The sequence below is a fragment of the Hypanus sabinus genome, chromosome 3 (assembly GCF_030144855.1).
Source record: "Hypanus sabinus isolate sHypSab1 chromosome 3, sHypSab1.hap1, whole genome shotgun sequence".
Classification (NCBI taxonomy): Eukaryota; Metazoa; Chordata; class Chondrichthyes; order Myliobatiformes; family Dasyatidae; genus Hypanus; species Hypanus sabinus.
The window spans coordinates 6,073,138-6,097,649 of NC_082708.1; the positions used below are offsets into that span (position 1 = coordinate 6,073,138).

The 24,512-nt window shown below is 44.4% G+C and overlaps 1 protein-coding gene across 1 annotated transcript in view; it reads right to left on the reverse strand.

Moving 5' to 3' along the window:
- Window positions 1–24,512, reverse strand: part of clpb (ClpB family mitochondrial disaggregase) — a 170,696-nt gene that overhangs the window by 130,951 nt on the left and 15,233 nt on the right. Inside the window, exons 3-4 of the mRNA XM_059963614.1 lie at window positions 16,858–16,944; window positions 497–600 (exon numbers count right to left, since the gene is read on the reverse strand). Of these exons, the coding sequence (XP_059819597.1) occupies window positions 497–600; window positions 16,858–16,944 (191 nt within the window). The remainder of the gene's footprint in view (window positions 1–496; window positions 601–16,857; window positions 16,945–24,512) is intronic.

Below are 24,512 nucleotides of genomic sequence, written 5' to 3' on the forward strand. Positions count from 1 at the left end.
AGATTCAGAAGACATACTAGAATCTCTAGTAGATTCAAGATGGAAATGAGGAGGAACTAGTTTTCCCAGAGAATAGTACATCTGGAATTCTCTGCCCACAGAAGCAGCTGAGGCTACCTCATTAAACGCAAACAACAGAAAATCTGCAGATGCCGAAAATCCGAGCAACACACACAAAGTGCTGGAGGGACTCGGCAGGCCAGGCAGCATCTGTGGAGAGGAATAATGAGCCAATGTTTCAGGCGAGACACTTCATCAGGTCCACAGATCTTAAAGGAGCAGGTTTGAGAAAAGAGAAGCAGTGAGGTTTGGAATTGAATTCCAGAGTCAGGGTCTGGATGGTGCAGGCTTTTTGGAATTGTGAAGATTCTGAAGACAGGAATGGCCAAGCTCCATTAAGGATTTGAAAGCACAGATAACAATGTTTATACTCAGTGGGTGAGGAGTGAATGATTCAGGACAGAACACAGACATGAAGCACTGTCAAACCACGCACCTTCCAAAGAATGGATGCGTTTCTCCCTCGATGTCTCGTACACATTTCTGAATTCATCTCCAAGATTGGGGTCAGCACCAGCCTCCAACAGAACCTTTACCACACTGCAGGCAGAACAAACAAAACTCTCATGAATAGCGCATTCTGATAGGACCACCCCTCCCACAGCATGACTATCTCTCAGTACTGCCCCACCCAAAGTGTGACCTGTCCTCAGTACCACCACTCCCATAGCAGACATGACATCAGGACATTCAGCCCACTCATTCTGCTCTGCCATTCCATCATGAGTGATTTATTTTCCCTCTCAACCCCATTCTGCTCCCCCCTTGCCATAAACTTTAACACCCTTACTAATCAAGAGCCTATTAATCTCCACTTTAAATACAGTACCTATAAAAATATATTCCTCCCCTCCCCCGGAAGTTTTGATGGTTTATTGTTTTACAACATTGAATCACAGTGGATTTAATTTGGCTTTTTTGACACTGATCAACAGAAGAAGACTCTTTCGTATCAAAGTGAAAATAGATCTTTACAGAGTGATCTAAATTAATTTACAAATATAAAACACACTATATGTGATTGCCTAAGTATTCACCCTCTTTATACACCAAATCGTCATTGGTCCAAACAATTAGTTTTAGAGGCCACATAATTAGTTAAGGTTACCTAGTTACATATAAACCTGTGTACAATCATGTGTTTCAACTGATTGTAGTAAAAATACACCTGGACCAACTGCTGGTGAGTCAGTATCCTGCCAAAAACTACATCATGAAGATAAAAGAACAGGCAATTCTGCGAAAAGGTTATTGGAAAGCACAAGTCAGGAGATGGATACAAGAAAATTTCCAAGACACTGAATATCCCTTGGAACACAGTTAAGTCAATCATCAAGAAATGGAAAGAATTTACAGAACAGCTACAAATCTTGCAGGGTGTCCTCAAAAACTGAGTGACTGTTCAAGAAGGGGACTAGTGAAGAAGGCCAACAAGAGACCTATAACAACTCTGGAGGAGTTACAAACTTCAGTGACTGAGATGCAGAAGACTGCGCATACAACAACTGTTGCCCGGGTGCTTCACCAGTCACAGCTTTATGGGAGAGTGACAAAGAGAAAACCACTGTTGAAAAAAAAACTCACATGAAATCTCAGCTAGAATTTCCCAGAAATGTGGGAGACCCTGAAGTCAGCAGGAACAACGTTTCATGGTCTGATGAAACCAAAATTGAGCTTTCTGGTCATCAGACTAAATACTATGTTTGGCTTAAGCCAAACTCCACACAACATCAAAAACACACCATTCATATCGTGAAGCAAGGTGGTGGCTGCATCATGCTGTGGGGATGCTTCACTACAGCAGGCCTTAGCTTGTGAAGGTAGAGGGTAAAATGAATGCAGCAAAATACAGGGAAATCCTGGAGGAAAACCTGATGTAGCCTGCAAGAGAACTGCGACTTGTGGAAAGATTTGTTTTCCAGCAAGACAATGACCCCAAGTGTAAAACCAAAGCTACACAGGAATGGGTTAAAAACAACGAAGTTTATGTCCCGGACCAAAGTCCAGACCTCAATCTAATTGAAAATTTGTGGCTGGACTTGAAAAGAGTTGTTAACTCATGATCCCCATGCAATCTGACAGAGCTTGAGTGGTTTTGTAAAGAAGTAGTTAAAGCCTGTCCCAAGCCTTATAGGCTCATCAGGCCGGTGCTTATGCCGGTTTCCGTGGTGTGAAGCAACTGAGAGTACGAGACTCCCCCCAGATAGAATGCCAGTCTATCGCGAGGTTAACCCTCAGCATTTTGCGCGGTACCCATTTTCAGCTGGATGGACTGGAGTGATGTGTGGTTAAGTCCCTTGCTCAAGAACACAACACACTGCCTTGGCTGGGGCTCGAACTCACAACCTTCAGATCGCTAGCCCAACTCTAGTAACCACTTGGCCACGCGCCACACTTTGTAAGAAGAATAGGGGGAAATTACGGTGTCCAGATGTGCAAATCTGACAGAGACCTATCCACACAGACTCAAGGCTATAATTGCTGCCAAAGGTGCAGCTACTAAATACTGACTTGAAGGAGGTGAGTAATTATGCAATCAATTATTTTGTGTTTAATAATTGTAATAAATTTAGACCAATTTGTAGAAATTTTCATTTTGACACATAAGAGTCTTTTCTATTAATCAGTGGTAGAAAAGCCGAATTAAATCCACTGTTCCACTGTGATTCAATGTGGTAAAACAACAAAAGATGAAAACTTCCTGAGAGGGGGTGGTGGATACTCTTTATAGGCACAGTATACCCAATGACAGACTCCACTGTCATCCGTGTCAATGAATTCCACAGATTCACCACCCAGTGACTAAAGAAATACCTCCTCATCTCTGTTCTAAAGGTGCGTCCACGTATTCTGAGGTTGTTTGCTCTGGTCCAAGACTTTCCCACTGTAGTAAACATCCTCTCCGTGTCCACTCTTTCTAGGCCTTTCAATATTTGGCAGATTTCATTCTTCATTCTCCCCCCTCATTTTTCTGAACTCCAATGAGTACAGGCCCAGAACCATCAAATAATCTTCGTACGTTAATGTTGTGCTTAAGGGACCACCATCAAGGACCCCTGTCATTCAGGTTTCTCTCCTTGCTGCAGCCATCAGAGAGGTGGTTCAGGAGCCTCAGGACTCACACCACCTGGTTCAGGAATAGTTGTTACTGCTCAGCGAACAAGCTCCTGAACCAGAGGGATAACTTTATTCACTTTCACTCACCTCAACACTGAACTGTTCCCATAACCTATAGGCTCACTTTCAAGGGCTCTTCATCTCACTTTCTCTGTAGTTATTGCTTATTTATGTATAATTATTATTTTGTATTTTTTGTTCTTGTATTTGCAGAGGTTGTTGTCTCGTACTCTCAGTCACTTCACGCCATGGAAACTGGCATTAGCACTGGCCTGATGAGCCTATGAGGCTCGGGACAGACTAACTTTTTTCAAATATACATAAAGTCTTGGCCTCCACCACTGCTTGTGGCAAAATTTCCACAGAGTCACCAGTCTTTAGCTAAAGAACTTCCTCCTCATTACCATTCTAAAAGGACACCGCTTTATTCTGAGGCTGTGTCCTCTGGTCTTACACTCCCACCATAGAAACATCCTCTCTATTAAGACCTTTCATTATTCAATAGCTTTCAATGAGATTTCCCCCCCGTCCTCTTATTCTTCTGAGTTCTAGTGAATAGAGGGACAGAGCCATCAAACGCTCTTCTTTAGGGACATTGAGGTTGGATGGATAGGTGCCTCACCTGAGACAGAAGGTGAGGAGGAATGAAGAAATAAGAACACCTCAGTACGTGGTGGTGGATACAGTACAGCTGTTAAATATGTGGGTTATGACCAAAGAAAAGATGGCTGGAGTCGCTTAGCACTTTAGCGCAAGGGTGTTTATTGGCTGCGTCAAAAACAAACTTACAAGAATAGTGAAAACTGCCAGTATTTACAAAAAGGTAACTACCAGAAAACACAATAATAGCTCTGTACTATTCTTAGCCCATGTTAACTCCTCGTAGCCCCTCTCTCCCTCTCATTCTGAGACGATAAGGCCATAAGGTACAGGAGCAGAAGTAGGCCATTTGGCCCATCTAGTCTGTTCTGCCATTCAATCATGGGCTGATCCAATTCTTCAAGTCATCCCCACTCCCCTACCTTCTCCCCATACCCTTTTCTGCCCTGGCTAATCAAGAACTTACCTACCTCTGTCTTAAATGCACCCAATGACTTGTCCTCCACAGCTGCTCATGGCAACAAATTCCACAGATATGCCACCCTCTGACTAAAGTAATTTCTCCGCACCTCAGTTCTGAATGGACATCCTTCAATCTTGAAGTCATGCCGTCTTGTCCTAGACTCCCCTACCATGGGAAATAACTTTACCATATCTAATCTGTTCAGGCCTTTTAACATTCGGAATGTTTCTATGAGATCCCCCCCCCCCCCCGCCTCATTCTCCTGAACTCCAAGGAATACAGCCCAAGAGCTGGCAGACGTTCTTGGGCTGTATTCTTTCACAATCATCAAAGAATTGCCATGGATTCATACCCTCCTCCCTGATGGGAATAGGAGAAACAGCTCTCTCCCTCTCCCCCTCCCCCTCTCTCCCTCTCCCCCCCCCCCCCTCTCTCTCTCCCTCCCCCCCCTCCCGGCGATGTGTTGGGCAGGTTTAATTACCTGTTGTAGAGCCTTCCTGTCTGCTGCAGTGCAGTTCTCATACCATGCAGCTTGTTAGGATGCTCTCTACTGTGCATCTGCATGATCTATGCCTCTTATCTTGTACTGACTAGAGAGGATGCAATATTAGATCTCCAATTAGGAAACAAGTTAGGACAGGTGACGGAAGTGTGTGTAGAGGAATACTTTGGTTCCAGTGATCATAACACCATTAGTTTCAACTTGATCATGGATAAAGATAGATCTGGTCCCCGGGTTGAGGTTCTAAACTGGAAAAAGGCCAAATTGAGAATGAGAAATTGAGAAATTGAAATGAGAAAGGATCTAAAAAGCGTAGATTAGGACAGGTTGTTCTCTGGCAAGGAGGTGATTGGTAAGTGGGAGGCCTTCAAAGGAGAAATTTTGAGAGTGCAGAGTTTGTATGTTCCTGACAGGGTTAAAGGCAAAGTGAATAAGAATAAGGAACCTTGGTTCTCGAGGGATATTGGAACTCTGATAAAGAAGGAGAGAGAGATGTATGACATGTATAGGAAACAGGGAGCAAATAAGGAGCTTGAAGAGTATAAAAAGTGCAAAAATACTTAAGAACGAAATCAGGGCTAAAAGAAGACATGAAGTTGCTTTGGCAGTCAAGGGGAAGGATAATCCTAAGAGCTTCTACGGGTATATTAAGAGCAAAAGGATAGTAAGGGATAAAATTGGTCCTCTTGAAGATCAGAGTGGTCGGCTATGTATGGAACCAAAAGAAATGGGGGAGAGCTTAAATGGGTTTTTTGCATCTGTATTTACTAAATAAACTGGCATGGAGTCTATGGAAACAAGGCAAACAAGTAGTGAGGTCATGGAACCTATTCAGATTGAAGAGGAGGAGGTGTTCGCTGTCTTGAGGCAAATCAGAGTAGATAAACCCCCAGGACCTGTCAGGGTATTCCCTCGTACCTTGAAGGAGACTAGTGTTGAAATTGCAGGGGCCCTGGCAGGTATATTTATAATTTCAGTACCTACGGGTGAGGTGCCGGAGGATTGGAGGATAGTTCATGTTGTTCTGTTGTTTAAAAAGGCTCTAAAAGTAATCCTGGAAATTATAGGCCGGTAAGTTTGATGTCGGTAGTGGGTAAATTATTGGAAGGAGTACTAAGAGATAGGATCTACAAGTATTTGGATAGACAGGGACTTATTAGGGAGAGTCAACACGGCTTTGTGTTGGTAGGTCATGTTTAACAAATCTATCAGAGTTTTTCAAGGAGGTTACCAGGAAAATGGATGAAGGGAAGGCAGAAGATGTTGTCTCACTGGACTTCAGTAAGGCCTTTGACAAGGTCCCACATGAGAGGTTAATTAGGAAGATTCAGTTGCTAGGTACAAATGGTGAGGTGGTAAATTGGATTAGACATTGGCTCAATGGGAGAAGCCAGAGAGCGGTAGTGGAGGATTGCTTCTCAGAGTGGAGGTCTGTGACTAGTGGTGTGCCACAGGGACCAGTGCTGGGTCCATTGTTATTTATCATCTATATCAATGATCTGGATGATAATGTGGTAAATTGGATCAGCAAATTTACTGACGATACAAAGATTGGAGGTGTAATGGACAGTGAGGAAGGTTTTCAAAGCTTGCAGAGGGATTTGGACCAGCTGGAAAAATGGGCTGAAAAATGGCAGATGGAGTTTAATATAGACAAGTGTGAGATATTGCACTTTGGAAGGACAAGCAAAGGGAGAACATACAAGGGTAAATGGTAGGGCACCAAGGAGAGCAGTAGAACAGAAGGATCTGGGAATAAAGATACAAAATTCCCTAAAAGTGGGGTCACAGGTAGAAAGGGTTGTAGAGAGCTTTTGGTACATTGGCCTATATAAATCAAAGTACTGAGTATAAGAGTTGGAATGTTATGGTGAAGTTGTATAAGGCATTGGTGAGGCTGAATTTGGAGTATTGTGTGCAGTTTTGGTCACCGAATTACGGGGAAGATATTAATAAGGATGAAAGGGTGCAGTGAAGGTTTACAAGGATGTTGCCGGGACTTGAGAAACTGAGTTACAGAGAAAGGTTGAATAGGTTAGGACTTTATTCCCTGGAGCGTAGAAGAATGAGGGGAGATTTGATAGCGGTATATAAAATTATGATGGGTATAGACAGAGTGAACGCAAGCAGGCTTTTTCCACTGAGGCTAGGGGAGAAATAAAACAGAGGACAAGGGTTAAGGGTGAAGGGGAAAAGTTTAAAGGGAACATTAGGGGGAGGCTTCTTCACACAGAGAGTGGTGGGAGTGTGGAATGAGCTGCCAGATGAAGTGGTAAATGCGGACGCACTTTAAACATTTAAGATTACCTTGGACAGGTATATGGATGAGAGGTGTATGGAGGGATATAGTCCAAATGCAGGTCAGTGGAACTAGTCAGAAAAATGGTTCGGCACAGCCAAGAAGGGCCAAAAGGCCTGTTTCTGTACTGTAATGTTCTATGGTTCTATCTCTATCAAGTCACCTCTCATCCTCCTTTGCTTCAAAGAGAAAAGACCCATCTTGCTCAGCCTCATAAGACACACCCTCTAGTCCAGGCTGCATGCTGGTAAATCTCATCTGCACCCCCTCCAAAGCTTTCACATCATTCCTATAATGAGGGGACCTGAACTGAATGCAATACTCTAATTAACCCTTACAGCAAGTTAGGCCTGATCAGGGTGAATGGTGGGCAGGTTTCAGAGTTCAGGTGGTCTAGCTCTGCTCCAACTTTCTTGTGTCCTCCCTAAATGCAGTGGGTGGACAACGTAATGATACGAATAGTCACAATGTGCAAACGACAGACTTTCAATGAACATAAAAATGTAGAGAAGTTTGGTCTATCATTGAGAGAGATTTTTGTGTGTGTGTGTGAGTGAGAGAGAGAGAATGTGACAAAGAAAGAATGAAGGGGAAGAAAAAATAATGAGAGAGTGAGAGAGAAGGAACAAGACAGAATGAGAGAGAAACAAAGAGAATGAGACAGAGAGATGGAGAGACAAAATGATACAGAGACAGAGACAAAAAAAAACAAGAGCAAGAGAGACAGATGAAGAACACAAGAAAGAAGGGAATATATAGAAAACAGCGAGGTAAAGTCTTCAAAACTTGTTGAACGTAATTGAAACCAGTGAATCCAGTAAATGACCCTGTAAATAAGCATGCTGATGTGTAACTGGGAGTTTGGTATGGGGACCAAGAGGGAGGGGGCTGGGTCTCATTGAGTTCAGCTAAAACCAGAAGGAACAGGGCAGTCAAGTGTGGTGAACCGGGGCAATCGCTGATCCCTGCGGGGCTGCCGGACACAAAGACCATAGCTCCGCGAATGGGAAGGTATGGTGGCAGTTATATATGGACGTGGCTTTCCCGAGTGGTGGGGCCGCTGGACAGCTTTGTAAACATCAGAGACAGCAACAACAGCCCGGATTCTGACACACATTAAACATCTGCTGGCTTTTGTAGTCAACAAGAGCAGGAATACACTTAACTAGCCTCTCACGCCAGATAAGAACTTGTTGAACAGTGGACACTGCTGTCCGTATGTAACACAGCAGACACCTTGATCACAGCCGGCTCTCACCCATGCTACTGCCAGTATTACCAGCAAACCTGTTTTAATGACCCATGCCTCACAATTAATACTGGCCCATATGCATTGGAAGAATCTCACTGTTTTCCTAATAACACTGGAGGAACTTGAAAACAAGACCTTAATTAAAAAATTTATGCAATAGTTAAATACTCCTATACCCTTCCCTATTGGTGCAAGGTCTCATTGGCAGTCTATGGTGTGGAGCTCCCTCCCACAGAATGAAGCTCCCTCCTCAACACCCATTCAACAGAGGGACGCTCCCTCATCACAACCCCTCCCACAGAGTGACACTCCCTCCTCACAACCCCTCCCACAGAATGACGCTCCCTCCTCAACACCATTCCGGCAGAGTGACACTCCCTTCTCACTGGTCTTCCCACAGTGATGCTATCTTCTCACCGCCCCTCCCAAAGCATGGTACTCCCTCAGTAAAACACTGAGCCCCACATCAGTGTTGCCTGCTTACTACACTGCACAGTTGCCTCATTACCACCCCCACCTGCAGTATGGCACTCCCTCAGTGCCACAACAGTGCACCCTCCTCATTGCCTTGCCCACAGTGTGCCACTCCCACAGTATTACACGTCGCAGAGCAAAGCTCCCTCAGTACTACCCTCCCACAGCATGGTAGTTTCCTTCCAACCACTCCTCCTGCAGCAGAACGCTCCCTCCTCACCGGCCCTCTTTATTGTCCCTCCCGCAGAACGCGCTCCCTCTTCATCACTTCTCTTTACTCTCCCTCCCACAGCACAGCACTCCCTCCTCGCAGCCCCTCTTTATTGTCCCTCCTGCAGCACACTCTCCCTCCTCATTGCCCCTACTACAGCGCTCCCTCCTCACCACGACACTCTCCCCTCATTGTGCCTCCAGCAGCGCGGTGCTCCCTTCTCACCTCCACCCTCCACACCAGCCCCCCATGCTGGTGACAATTTTGAATGCATACGCTGGCACTTGGGTGAACTGTATTGATTGAGCTCAGCCAGGACAAAGCTAAGACATAATGGAAGCCTGGATAAAATTGCATCTTTTATAGCCTGGCACTTCAGATCTGCTATCTGTGCATTGAGCCTAACTTCACTCTGCGGATGAGGGCCGCTGGCTAGCCCAGCTTTTATTGCTCACCCTGATGGCTCTGAAATGAGTGGTGTACTGGGCCACTTCAGAGGGCAGCAAAGTCAACAACATTACTGTGTGTCTGAAGTCACAGCTAAGCCAGGATGGGTAAAAACATGGCAGATTCCCTTTACTGAAGATCATTAGCCAATCTGTTGGGACTTTGCAACAATCAGACAACTTTATGATTACTTTTACTGAGAGCAGATTTTTTATTTCTGTTTAAACTGAAGTGAAATTTCTGAACTGCCGTGCTGGGATTTGAACCAGCATTCGCTGGATTATTAACACAGCGATGTAGGCACTAACTCTGCCACGGAGAGTCCCAAGCCTGGCTGCAAAAGGCTAGCATTCTCATCCCGTTAAAAACCCAGAGCTACGGAAGCTCCAAAGACCTCATCCCTGGGAGGAAAGATCTTTGAAGATGGGCTAATCTTGAAAAACTGACCAGGACTGAGGACTGCCAATGGCCCATGCCCCAGTAGGGGTGATGGGCTTAAGAAGAGAAAGATGTGGGTGCTATTCCCAGTTGGTAAAAGGCATTAAATAGTGACAAACTCCTTCTGAGGGCTTTGAGAATCTGCCTCTTCCTTCCAACCTTCAGCAAAACTTCCCGAGTTTTCCAGCAGACTTCAGGTTTCTAAGAAATGCTGCTTTGATCAGCCTGATTTAAAGTGCTGGAAGAACTCAGTAAGTCAGGCAGCATCTTAAGAGGGGTATTGAAGATGGGATGGTCCTGGAGCCTCTGCCTACCAACAGTGATTTATAAGCACAAGAGATTCTACAGATGCTGGAAATTCAGAGTAACACACACAAAATGCTGGAGGAGCTCAGCAGGGCAGGCAGCATTTATGCGGAGGAATAAATAGTCCACATTTTGGGCTGAGACCCTTCGTTGGGACTGGAAAGGAAGGGGGCAGAAGCCAGAATAAGGTGGAGGAAGTGGGAGGAGTACAAGCTGGCAGAATAGGTAAGACTACTGAAGGAGAAGGTGGATTTGGTGGGGGAGGGAGGATGAAGCAAGAAGTTGGGAGGTGACAGGTGGGAAGTGTTAAGGAGCTGAAGGAGGAATCTGATAGGAGAGGAGAGTGGACTTTGGGAGAAAGGAAAGATGTATATGGAAGCAGAGGGAGGGGATGGGCAGATCATGAGGGCAGGGGAGGAGGAGGAGTGAGAGGGCCACCAGAATGAAGGAAAACAAAGGTGGGGGAGTGGTCACTGAAAGTTAGAGATATCAGTGTCAACGCCATCAGGTTGGAGACTAATCAGGTTTAATTGCCATTCATAAATGCTGCCTCACCTGCTGAGCTCCTCATGCATTTTGTGTGTGTTCAGTATCTACAGAATCTCATGTTCAGAGGCTGGGGAGATTTGGGTAGTTTTCTCTGGATCATCAGAGGCTGAAGTTTATAAAGTTGTAAGAGGCACTGAAAAGGGAAGAGTGTCAGGGTTTCTTTCCCAGGTGGCCTGGACTCCAGATCATGCACTTAAGGTGACAAGGACTCAAATTTGTGCATTTAGGGTGAGGGCTAGGGTAATGTTCTATATGTATTTAGAAAGGGTGCAAAGATTTACCACGATGTGACCAGGAACAGAGAGCATGTCTTATGAGGAAAGATTGATTGAGCCAGGGCTTTTCAAAGCTCAAAGTAAATTTATTATCGAAGTACATAGTGTATATGTCACCATATACAACCCTGAGATTCGCTGTCTTGCGGACACACACAATAAATCCAATAACCATAATGAAAGACCGCACCAACAGAGTAGTCACCTAGTAAACAAAAGGCAACAAACTGTACAAATACAAAAAGAAAGAAAAAAATAATAAGTAAATAAGCAATAATTATCGAGAATATGAGATCAAGAGTCCTTGAACAGATCAGTGAAGGAGCGAGTGAAGTTATCCCCTCTGGTTCAGGAGCTTAATGGTTGAGGGGTAGTAACTGTTCCTGAAGCTGGTGGTGGAGGTCCCTGATGATGGATGCTGGTTTTCTGCAACAACACTATGTAGATGTGCTCAATGGTGGGAGGACTTTACTCATATTGTCTAGGTCATATCCACTACTTTCCGTTCAAGGACACTGGTGTTTCAATATCAGGCCGTGATGCAACCAGTCAATATAATCTCCACCACACATCTGCAGAAGTTTGTCAAAGTTTCAGATGTTATGTCAAATCTTCACAAACTTTTAAGGAAGTACAGGCACTGCAGTGCTTTTGTTGTAATTGCACTTAGTGCTGGGCCCAGAACAGGTCCTCTGAAATGATAACACCGAGGAATTTAAAGTTGTTGACACTCTCCACCTCCGATCCCCCAATGAGGACTGGCTCATGGACCTCTAGTTTCCTCCTTGTGAAGTCAATATCAGCACGTTGGTGTTGCTGACACTGAGTAAGAAGTTGTTGATGTGGCACCACTCAGCCAGAATTTCAATCTCCTTCCTATATGCTGATTGTCACCACCTTTGACTCAGTCTATGATAGTGGTGTTGTCAGCAAACTAAAATATGGCATTGGAGCTGTGCTTAGCCTCACAGTCATAAGTTAAAAGTGAGTAGAGCAGGGGACTAAGCACAGAGCCTTGTGGTGCACCTGTGTTGATGGAGATTGTGGAAGAGATGTTGTTGCCAATCCAAACTGCATGGGGTCTGCAAGTGAGGAAAATGAGGATCCAGTTGCAAAAGGAGGTATTGAGGCCAAGGTCTTGGAGCTTATTGATTAGTTTTGAGGGGATGATAGTATTGAATTCCAAGTTGTAGTGATTAAAGAGCATCCTGACGTATGAACCTTCACTGTCCAGATGTTCCAGGGTTGAGTGAAGAGCCAATGAAATGGCATCTGCTGAGGACCTGTTGTGCTGGTAGGATCCAAATCACTTCTCAGACAGGAGTTGATATGTTTCATTACCAATCTCTCAAAGCACTTCATCACAGTGCTACTGGATGATAGCCATCGAGACAGCTCATCATGTTCTTCTTAGGCCTGTTTGAAGCAGGTGGGTATTTCAGATTGCTGAAGCGAAAGGTTAAAGATCTCAGTGAACACTCCAGCCAGTTGATCAGCACAGGTCTTTTGTAATTGACCAGGTACCTCATCCAGGCTGGATACTTTCTGTGGGTTCAAACTCCTGAAGGAAGCTCACATATCAGCCTCAGAGTCTGAAATCAGATGGTCATCAGTGGCTGTGGGAGTTCGTAATGGGTCCTACATACTTTGACAGTCAAGGCAAACGTAAGAGGCATCAAGCTCTCCGGATGTCACCTACGTTGCTTCATTTCGCTTTGAAAGAGGTGATAGCATTCAAGATGAAAGGTGTATAAGATGATATGAGCCAGGGATTGAGTGGACAGCCAAAGACATTTTCCCAGGGTGGGAATAGCTAATACAAGGAGGGTATAATTTTACAATGATTGGAAGAGAGTATAAGGGGAATCAGTTATATAGGTTCTTTAGAGAGAGTCATGGGTGTGTGGAACACTCTGTTCGGGGTGGTGGTGGAAGCAAATAAATTAGGGACATTTAAGTCACTCTTACAGTGGTGCTAAAAAGTTTGTGAACCCTGTAAAATTTTCTCTATTTCTGCATAACTAGGACCTAAAATGTGATCAGATCTTCACGCAAAACTTAGATAAAGAGAATCCAGTTAAATAAATAACACAAAAACATTATACTTGTTCATTTATTTATTGAGAAAAATGATCCAATAATATATGTATTTGTTAGAAAAAGTATGTGAGCCTCTGGGGTAATGCCTTCTACAAAAACTATTAGAGTCAGGTGTCCCAATCAATGAGATGAGACTGGAGGTGTGGGTTGTAGAGCTGCCCTGCCCTATGAAAAAGACACAGAAAGTCAGGTTACTGACAGAGCCTGCTCTTCTCAAAAATGACCTCTTTATGTGCACCATGCATGCCTTGATCAAAACAACTGTCAAGAGGGCCTCAGAAGAAAAATTGTAGAGATGCATGAAGCTGGAAAAGGCTACAAACACATTCCTATAGACCTAAGTGTTCATCAGCCCACAGTAAGAGAAATTGTCTAAGATGCAGTAAACTCAGTATTGTTGTTACTCTCCCTAGGAGTGGACATCCTGCAAAGATCACACCAAGAGCACAACATGCAATGCTGAAGGAGGGGAAAAAGAACCCAAGGGTACTCGCAACAGACCTGCAGAAATCTCTAGAACTTGCTAAAAATCTCTGTTCATGAGTCCACTGTAAGAAAACCACTGAACGAGAATGGTGTTCATAGAAGGACAACATGGAAGAAAACACTGCTCTCCAAAAAAATTGCTGCACATCTCAAATTTGCAAAAGGCCACCTGGATGTTCCACAATGCTTCTAGGACAATGTTCTGTGGACAGATAAGACAAAAGTTGAACTTTTTGGTAGAAACGCACATTGCTATGTTTGGAGGAAAAAGGGCACTGCATACCAACACCAAACCTCATCCCAACTATGAAGCATGGGGAAGGAGCATCATGGTTTGGGGCTTCTTTGCTGCCTCAGAGCCTAGACAGCTTGCAATTGTTGAGGGAACAATGAGTTCAAAATTGTATTAAGACATTTTACAGGAGAATGTCAGGATAGCAGTCCATCACCTGAAGCTTAATAGAAGTTGGATAACGCAACAAGACAATAGCCCAAGTAAGTAAACAAGAGAATGGTTTAAAAAGAAGAAAATTCATCTTTTGGAATGGCCAAGCCAAAGTCCTGACCTTAATCCTATAGAAATATTGTGGAAGGACCTGAAGCAAGCTGTTCATGCAAGGAAGCCCACCAACATTCTAGAGCTGAAGCATTTTTGTAAGGAGGAATGGCCCAAAATTCCTCCAAACTAATGTGCAGGACTGATCAACAGTTACCAGAAACGTTTGGTGGAAGTTATTGCTGTATGGGCGGTGGGGGGGGGGGGGGTCGCACCAGTTACTGAAAGCAAAGGTTCACATACTTCTTCCAACAAATACAAGTAGATATTTTTCCTCAATAAATAAAAGAACAAGTATAATGTTTTGTGTTATTTATTTAATTGAGTTCTCCTCATCTAGTTTTAGGTCTTCCATGAAGATCTGATCACATTTTAGGTCAGATTTATGCAGAAATAGAGGAAATTCTCCAAGGCTCACTAACTTTCTGGCACATGGATGATAAAAAAAATAGAAGGCTATATGGGAAGGAAGGGTTAGATTGAAAGAGTAGTTTGAAATTTCGGCACATCATGGGCCAAAGGACCTGTAATGTGTTTGATGTTCCATGTTTTATGCTCTATGTTCACGGTAAGTTTTACTTTAAACACAGAGAGTGGGTGCTTGAATCAGGCTGCAAGAGGAGGTAGTAGAATCGGATACAATAATGGTTTTTAAGAGGTTGTGAGATGAGCAGAAGAGAAATGGAGAAGGTGCAGGCAGAAATGTAGTTTATTTTGGCATCAGAAATTTTGGTCAGTCATGTATGATATTATACATGCGATGTCTGTAATACATACAATGGTGCTAGAAAGTTTGTGAATCCTGTAGAATTTTCTCTATTTCTGCATAAATATGACCTAAAATGTGATCAGATCTTCATGTAAGTCCTAAAATTAGATAAAGTGAGCCCAATTAAATACATAACTCACAAATGTGCATCTGTGATGATAATTTTATGATAATTCAATCTGATTTCCAATACATAAGTATAAAAGAGAATCAAATAATTGTTACTCCGGATTTGATACAGCACAAAAAAAAACACAGCACAATAAAGAACACAATAATAAAAGAAGTAATTAATACAAACATGTAAGATAGCTTATATACATAGTTTGACTGTATGTCTATAGAGTGAAGCGCAGGAGCGTTTGTACATAAGGTAACCGACAGGAAATGATAAAGTAGTGGTGGTGGGGGTTTGTTGAAGGGTGGGTTAGTGTGTGGAGGTTTTGACCAGGAACAACTAGTCTGAGTGCTGAATTACCGACTGATTCAAAGATAGGTCTCACCGGCTCCCCTCAATCCAACGGCAGATAGAAGTTATAGTTCATCGCTGTTCATCTAGTCCTCTCCTTCACAGCTACTTTACACAAAGACAAACTGCCAGAAAATGGTTTTCAGCCTCCTGAACTTTTTCCCCTGGTGTTTTCAATCACAAACATTCTAGTTTGGACTTCAAAGCAGTAGAAAGAGGCATGTCCTCCTTCAATGGGCAGCTCTGTGGCCCTCCCCACCCCCTCTGTTCCTCGCTCCATATTCTTATCGGCGTGATGCATCAAAGGTTGTTCTTCTGAAGAGGCTGCGCGCACACAAGCAGAGCGACTAAAGGACATCAAAAAACAAACTAAAGTAAACATGAGAACAGAGGTTCCCACCACCGCAAGACTAAAGCACGTGCACACACAGCATCGGAGAGCGTGGATCCTGCCTCTTTTGTGTTCAGGTCTGACGACAGCTTTGTTCTGAGACATTAAAGCCTTGTGCTTATGAACTGGAGACGATCGGATAAAAGTTTCTTTCTCCGGGGTCAGCGAGACTCGAAAGCAAATTTGCGCAGAGGCTCACAAATCGAATTTGGATTTCAAAGTAGAAACAGTATCCCCCAGCACCATCCGGGAAGACACCCCACAACCTTATTAATTCAGAACCCACAGCACTTGGAGAAGACAAACCTACCCCCAGTGATGAATGGATAAGCGTGTGAAGAACATACATCTTCAGCACAGAGTCCAAAACCTTTCACAGATCCAGGATTTTCTTTTGTAAAAGAGCCTCAGAGAAAAACACCCAAAGTGTACAATGTGCTTGAGGTGTATGAGATGATAAGTGGCATTCTTCCTAGGGTGGAAATGGCCATCATTTTAAGGTGACTGCAGAAAAGTATAAGGGGGCTGTCAGATAGAGCTTTTTTTTTAAAATAGACAGACAGTGGTGGGTGTGTAGAACGCCCTGTTAGGGGTGGTGGTAGAGACAGATCCATTAGGGACATTTAAGAGAGAGGCATGTGGATGATAGAAGAATGGAGGGCTATGTAAGAGGGAAGCACTAGATTGATCTCAGAGTAGGTTAAGAGTCTGACACAACATTGTAGGCTGAAAGGACTGTACTGTGCTGCAGTGTATTATGATTTACACCGTGCCACTTTACTGTCTACCTCCTGTACACAATAAAGTGGACACTGAGCATACATTTGTGTTCACCTGCTGCTGTAGCCCATCCCCTCCGACCTCCCTCATTAACGAGGCATTTTCACCCACAAAACTGCCAGTCACTGGATGTGTTTTCTTCGTTTCTTGCACCATTCTCTATAAACTCCAGAGAATGGAGAAAGCAGGTGTGTGTGTTTGCCTAATAAAGAGGCCATTTGCTGTTTAGCAAGCAGTACAAGCAAAGAGGGAAAACAGTGAGGTAATTTGACCAGTAGCCCACTGGCCTCTCGGAGGCAGACTCTGCACCTACCTGTGGTTTTTGTTCATGGCCGCCACCATGAGTGGAGTCCAACCCAGCTTGTGTCTGTGAGAGACGGGAACACCAACCAACAGCAACCTGCAAGAAACCCAACAGAACAGCATCATTGCAGCAACTGCCTGTGGAACTCCATCACTGGTACAGAGGGTAAAGCTCATTCACCCGGGTTCGATCCCAAACCAGGGCACTATCTGTGTGCAGTCTGTACCATCTCCTTGTGACCATGTGAGATTCCCTCTGGGTGCCCCCACATCCCAAAGCTATGCAGGCGTTTCATTACAACAGTAGGTTCTCGGATCCCACTCGATGAGACAGAAGGACATAAACACTGCTTAGAACCGCAAAGCTGTCTATGTGGAAAAACAGAGCAAGTATTGAAATACTCACCTAGGTGTGCGTGGGCCCCTCTCACAGCAGCACACCTCCCACTTGATCTGAGGCACTATTCATGACCAGCACGTGGTGAAGGCCCGGTAAACTACCCCCAATTCCCCCACCCCAAACAATCTACTGTTATACCTTTCCACTGATATGAAATAGCACAGTAAGTGGGCCATCTCAATCCAGTGAACCAGAACCACTCATCTCTTGTCACCACTCTTCACGAGTCCCACCCCATGTTCAACTAACCCTCATGTTCCCCCGGTAGTATCACACTGTGTGGGTGTACTCCCAGAGCAGTAATCAAAGTTCTGCCATTTTCAAGGCCACAGTGGTGGGGAGACATTCGACAAGCAAAAAAGGGAACCCTTTACAATAAAGCCAGTCACTAGATTAATTTAGCCACTGTAAATGGGCTTGAGTGAGCAGGCGAGGGGTAGATCCTGGGAAGGAGCTGAGGGGAATGTGGGGAGATGGGAGATTATAGGATTAATGTAGAATCAGTGTAAATGAGTGGCCAATGGGTCACTGTAGACTTGATGGGCTGATGGGCCTTTTCCAGTGCTGTACCTCCCCATGACCCAATGGCCGATAGAACATAAAACATAGAACAATACACACAGGATCAGGCCTTTTGACCCACCGTGTTGAGCCCAACCAGTTAAGTAAGTAATCAAATGGGCAACCTAAATTTCTTCAACCTATTTCCTCACATTCATGTGTCTACCTAAATTTCTCTTAAAATTCCATAATGTTTCTGCCTCTAGCCCCACCCCAGGCAGCACATTCCAGGCACCCACCCCTCTGTGTGTGAAAACACTTGCTCCCCACATCTCCTTTAAAATTACCCCCCTCACCTTAAATGCATAACCTCTGGTATTAGATAGTTCAACCTTTGGAAATAGATACTGTCTGTTTACTCTATATATGCCTCTCAAAATCTTTTAAACCTCTATCAGATCTCTGCTGCTCCAGAGAAAACCACCCCAATTTTTCCAGTCTCTCATTACAGCACATGCCCTTAGCCCAAACAACTTTCTTCTGCACCCTCTCCATAGCCTCAATATCTTTCATGTATACATTATTCCAGATACGGCCTAACTAGAGTTTTATAAGGGTGCGGCGTTGAACTGGCCCTGTGACCGTGGTCTCACTTTCGGGGACCCTGCAGTTCATGTTCTGTGTGTTATTTGTGTAGTTTTTTATTGTTTAAATTCTTTTCTGTCACACACTGGGTGTTTGACCATCTTTGTTGTGTGGGGTTTTTTAATGGGTTCCATTGTGTTCCGCTGTTTTTGTGGCTGCCTGCAAGACAACAGATCTCAGGGTTGTATATAGTATGTATACTTTGATAATAAATGTACTTTGAAACAGGCTCTTTGGCCCAACTGGTCTGTGCTGACCAAGATGCCCCATCCAAGCCAGTCCCATTTGCCAGCATTTCTAAACCTTTCCTAACAACGTATCTTTGAAAAGATATTGTTGCTGCCTCAATCATATCCACTAGCAACTCAATCCACATATATAATCACTCTGTGTAAAAATTGTGCCCTTCAAGTTCCTATTAAACCTACTTTGAAATTGTTTTTGGCTTACAAATAAAAGTTTTTCACTGTATGAGACCATAAGAGAGAGAAGCAGAATTAAGCCATTCAGCCCATCAAGTCAACTCCCTCAATCTATCATGGCTGATTCATTTTCCCTCTCAAGCCCACTCTCTTGCTTTCTCTCTGTAACCTTTGCAACCCTTACTAATCAAGAATTCATCAACCTCTGCAATTAATATACCCAATGACTTGGGTGTATTTAACATGGAGGCTGTCATGGCAATGAATTCCAGATTCACCACCCTCTGGCTAAATAAAATATCCCTCATCTCTTGTTCTAAATGGATGTCCCCCTAGTCTGAGGCTGTGTCTTCTGGTCCTAGACTGTCCCAGTACAGGAAACATCTTCTCCACATCCACTCTATCTAGGCCTGTCAATATTTGGTGGGTAGGTGAGATCCTGACATGAGGTTCCTATGACAGATGGAACCCATCTGGCTTTCAGCTGCAGACTATGTTAAGTGATACTGTTAACACCCAGTCACCTACTTCACTGCAGAGATACCTGACCTGATTTAAACCCATCTGGCACGTTTTAACCTAACAACATACATACACACACCACGCTGCTTGACCAGAATGGGGCCAAAAAGCTAAGGGGTTAAATTACAAGGTCTGGCTACACTAACTCCACATAAATTTAGTAACAGTGGCAATGCCATCAGGTAAGTGGGACGAGGCAGAAGACTAAGGAGGCATGGATTAGATGGGCTGAATGGCTTGTTTCTGTGATGTGGCACTTTATGAGAAGTTTTTCACTGTACTTCACGCCATTTACCATCAAAGCTCTGAATATTGGCTTAGTCTACCTGATACCTCCCCCATACTACAGTCTCTCTCACACATACACATGCACACAGCTGAAGGAACTCAGCAGATCAGGCAGCACCTATGGAGGGGAATAAACAGTTCACGTTTCAGGCTGAGACCCCTCATCCGGACTCAGGAATTATTCTTCATTAAGTTATTTCCAAAGTAACTTAAATTTGCACATTGGGTGTTTGACTTCTTTGTTGAGTGGGTATGTTTTCATGAATTCTCCTGTGTCTCGGTGTTTTGAGGCTGCCTGCAAGATGAATCTCAAGGTTGTATATTGTACACATACTTGGATAATAAATGTACTTTGTAAGGCAGCCATATCTTTTTGTTTTCAGATACAGTGCAGGGACTGTGTGTCTTCAGCCCATAATATGTGTCTGATAATCCTGCCTGTATCTAGTCAGGTGTTTAAATGTGTCAGACATTACATTGTACCTGTTTCACCTGGCAGCCAGTTTCAGACACCTGTCTAAAACAAAATCTGCCACACCTATCTCCACTGACTCTTCCCCCACTCATCTTAAACCTATGCCTTCTTATATTTGGCAAATGCAATGTTGGCATTTATTTCAAGGGGAATAGAATATAAAAGCAAGGAGATAACGCAACGCTGAGCCTTTATAAGGCACTAGTCAGGCTGCACTTGGAGTATCGTTAACAGTTTTGGGCCCCATATCTCAGAAGGGATGTGTTATCATTGGACAGAGTCCAGAGGAGGTTCAGAAGGATGATTTTGGGAATGAAGGGGTTAACATATGAGGAGTGTTTGGGAGCTTTGGGCCTGTACTCACTGGAATTTAGAAGAATGCCAGGCGATTTCATTGAAACCTACCAAATATTGAAAGGACTGGATAGGGTGGATGTGGAGAGGATCTTTCCTATGGTGGGGTATCCAGAACTAACAGGCACAGCCTCAACATTGGGGAGTGATCTTTTAGAACAGGGGTAAGGAGGATTTTTTTTAGCTGGAGAGCAGTGAATGCTCTGCCACAGGCTGCGGTGGAGTTCAAGTCCCATGGGTATAGTTAAGGCGGATATTGATGGTTTCCTGATCGGTCAGGGCATCAACTGATATGGGGAGAGGTCAGGTGTATGGGGCTGAGGGGGATCTGGGATCAGCCATGATGGAATGGCGGAGCAGACTTGATGGGCAGAATGGCCTGATTCTGCTCCGATGTCCTATGGTCTTACTTGACATTCCCACTCTCTGGGAAACAGACTCTGGCTGCCTAAACTATCTGTGCCTCCATTAACATTATATTTCTGTCAGGTCTCCCGTCAACTTCCAACGCTCTAGGGAAAACTGTAAGTTTGTCCAGTGTCTTCTGAGAGCCAATTTGCTCCAATCCAAGCAATATTCCAGAGAACCTCTTTTGCACTCTCTCCAAATGCTCTGCAACCATTCTGTAGGTCGTCCAACACTAACAATAAGGATGTGGAAGCTTTAGAGAGGGTGCAGAGATTTACCAGGATGCTCCCTGGATTAGAGAGCAAGATTTATGAGGATAGGTTGAGCCATCTTGGGCTTTCCTCTTTGGAGCCAAGGAGGATGAGAGGAGGGTGTGAGGTGACTTGATAAAGATGTACAAGATGATAAGAGGCATAGAGTGTACAGCCACAGACTTTTCCCCAGGGTGAAATTGGCTGAATCAAGGCAGCATAATTTTGTGGTGATTGGAGGGAAGTACAGAAGGAATGTCTGAGGTAGGTTCTTGTTTTTTTGCACAGAGAGTGCTGAGTGTGTGTCACACCCTGCCAGGGGTGGTTGTAGAGGCAGGTAAATTAGGGTATTTAAAGAAACTCTTAGATAGGCACATGGGAATTCAGTTCTGTGGAATGGGCAGATGAAAACAGCGGTGATATCCAGGAAGGAGGCTCTGATGGAGTCAAAGGGTACGGCGAGGCACAGAAGATGTGCAACCAAGGAAGTCTCCAATTGTGACGATCACTCGTACTACTGGAATCGGTCGAGAGAGTGTGACTGTCCACAGCTACATTGGCTTTTCCACTTTAAAAGGTTTCCCACACAGCCTCCTATTGTCATTGCTGAAATCGACAGACTACCAACAGATATGCACATGGATGAAAGAAAAATGGAGGGCTATAGGGAAGGGAAGGGTTAGGTAGATTTTAGAGTAGGGTATAGCACTGGCACATCATCATGAGCCAAACGGTCTGTACTGCACTGTAGGGTTCTATGTAACATAGCGGAGAACCTCTTTGGCACCCTCTCCACAGGCTCCACCGCCATTCTACAGAGGTTTTTAACACTGGACCTGTGCTCAGGCCCAGAGGAATGAGGGGTCACCTCATTGAAACCTATCGAATGTTGAAAGCCCCAATGGAGTGGATGTGGAGAGGATGTTTCCTGTGGTGGGGGAAGCCTAAGACCAGAGGACACAGCCTCAGAATAGAGGGACGTCCTTTCAGAATGGAGATGAGGAGGAATTTCTTTAGCCAGAGAGTGGTGAGTCTGTGGAATTCTTTGTCACAGGCAGCTAAGTTGGACAACTCTTTATGAATATTTAAGGGAGAGCTTGATAGATTCTTGATTGGTCAGGGAATGAAGAGATATGGGGGAACGCAGAAGATTGAGGCTGAGAAGGAAAATAGATCAGCGTGATGAAATGGCAGAGCAGACTTGATGGGACAAATGAACTAATTTGCTCCAATAGCTCATACAATATGCCAGATGTAGCACAGAGCAACACACTGGGTACAGCCACTGCCTCACAGCATCAGACCTGTGTTCGACACTGATCTCCAGCACTGCCTGTGTGTGTCTGTCTCTATGGGTTAACTTTGGACGTTCTCCCTGTGATCATTTCAATCTCCTCGGGGTACTCCAGCTCCCTCCCACAGTCCAGAGACACATGGGTTGGGGTTAGTAATTTGTGGGCAAGCTACGTTAGTGCCAGAAGTGTGGCGACACTTGAAGGCTGTCCCCCAGCACATCATTGGACTGTGTTCGATGCTGATGTTCCAGCATCTGCAGATTCACTCGTGTTGCCAATGTATTTCACCATATGTTTCCATGTATGTGTGACAAATAAAACTAATCTGAAGTCTAAAAATGACGATAAAATACAAGATCATAATGAGGTCGACTGTTATACCAAGAATCCACCATATTTGAAGACATAGGAGCAGAATCAGGCCATTCGGTCCATCGAGTCTGCTTCACCATTTGATCATGTCTGATTTATTTTCCCTCTCAACCCCATTCCCCTGCCTTCTCACCTTTGACACCTTTACTAATCAAGAACCTGTCAACCTCTACTTTAAATATAGCCAGTGACTTGGCCTCCACAGCTGTCTGTGGCAATGAATTCCAGATTCACCTCCCTCTGGCTAAAGAAATTCCTCCTCATCTCTGTTCTAAATGGATGTCCCTCTGTTCTGAGGCTGTGTCTTCTGGTCCTAGACTCCCCCACTATGAGAAACATCCTCTCCACATACCCTCCATCTAAGTCTTTCAATATTCGAGAGGTTTCAATGAGATCCCCCCTCAATCTTCAAAACTCCAGCGAGTACAAGCCCAGAGCCATCAAACACTCCTCACACATTAACCCACGTCAGTATTGCAAAGGAAAGCATTGTGTATTGCAGGTCCATGAAGTTAGGACGTTTTTGCCTCCATCCTTATCAGTCTTTCTAAGAGACAGTCAACTTTTTGCCAGATGTCTCCTATGCTTAGCCTCACCTTCACCCACCGTTCTGGGTGAGTGGCCGCAAGACTTTAGTCTGAGGAACAGCAGAGGCAGTGTTTGAGTTAGAGATCAGTCCCTGCCCCCAGCCCTTCCTCAGAAGCTCTCCTCGACAGGTGAACCTCCACAGTCAGAAACTTGAACCTTTTCTTATTTGCAAGACCCTCCCCATTCACGACAAAGAGGGGAGGTCGCCTGTGACTGCAGCCCACCGCCAAACAATCTGTTACTGTTTAAAGGCAGCTTGCTCCTGGGAGCCCCTCACAAAAGACAGTGTTTGTACGAGCTCTGTTTAACTTGGAGCTTTGGGCAGCGTTAAGCTGACATCACTGTGGCAATGGGTCACGAGTCAGGAGCTGGTCGTCAATGATCCAGTGCAGCACTCTCACCCCCACCCCTTCTGACTCCAAGATATCCAGTCCTCACCACTGCGATCAGACTCTTGAACCAATCACATCTTTTATGTCCCTTCCCGATGACACTGCCGTGTTTCCCACCCTTAATTCTACCTCTTCCATTAAACATAGAACAAAACTCTAGAGCACAGTAGATATATCTTTACAACACTGCTAGGCACTAGCTGGAGTACTGCAGACTGTTCTGGTCACCCTGTTATTGGAAGGATGTCGAGGCTTTGCAGAGGGTACAGAAGAGGATGCTGTCTGGATTCTAGGGCATGTGCTGTAATGAGAAGCTGGACAAACTTGGGCTGGTTTCTCTGGTTGGCAGAGCCTGAAAGGAGATCTGATAGAGGTTATGAGATTATGAGAGGCATAACTAGAGTAGACAGACAGTATCCTTGACTCTGGGTTGAAAAGTCTAATACCAGAGGGCATGCATTTAAGATGAGCAGGTAATTTCAAAGATGTGAAGCGAGTGGTTTTTTTTTACACTGAGTGGTGGAAATCTTGACAGTGCTGCTGGGGTGAAGACAGAGGCAGATACATCAGAGACTTAAAAAACGTTTAGATAGGCACATGGATGTGAGGAAAATGGTGGGAAATGGACATTGTTTACTTGGCAATTTGATTACTAACTTAACTGGTTTGGCACAATATTGTGAGCTGAAGGGTCCGTTTGTGTGTTGTACTGGTCTACATTTTATATACAGACCTTTCCGCCCACAATGTTG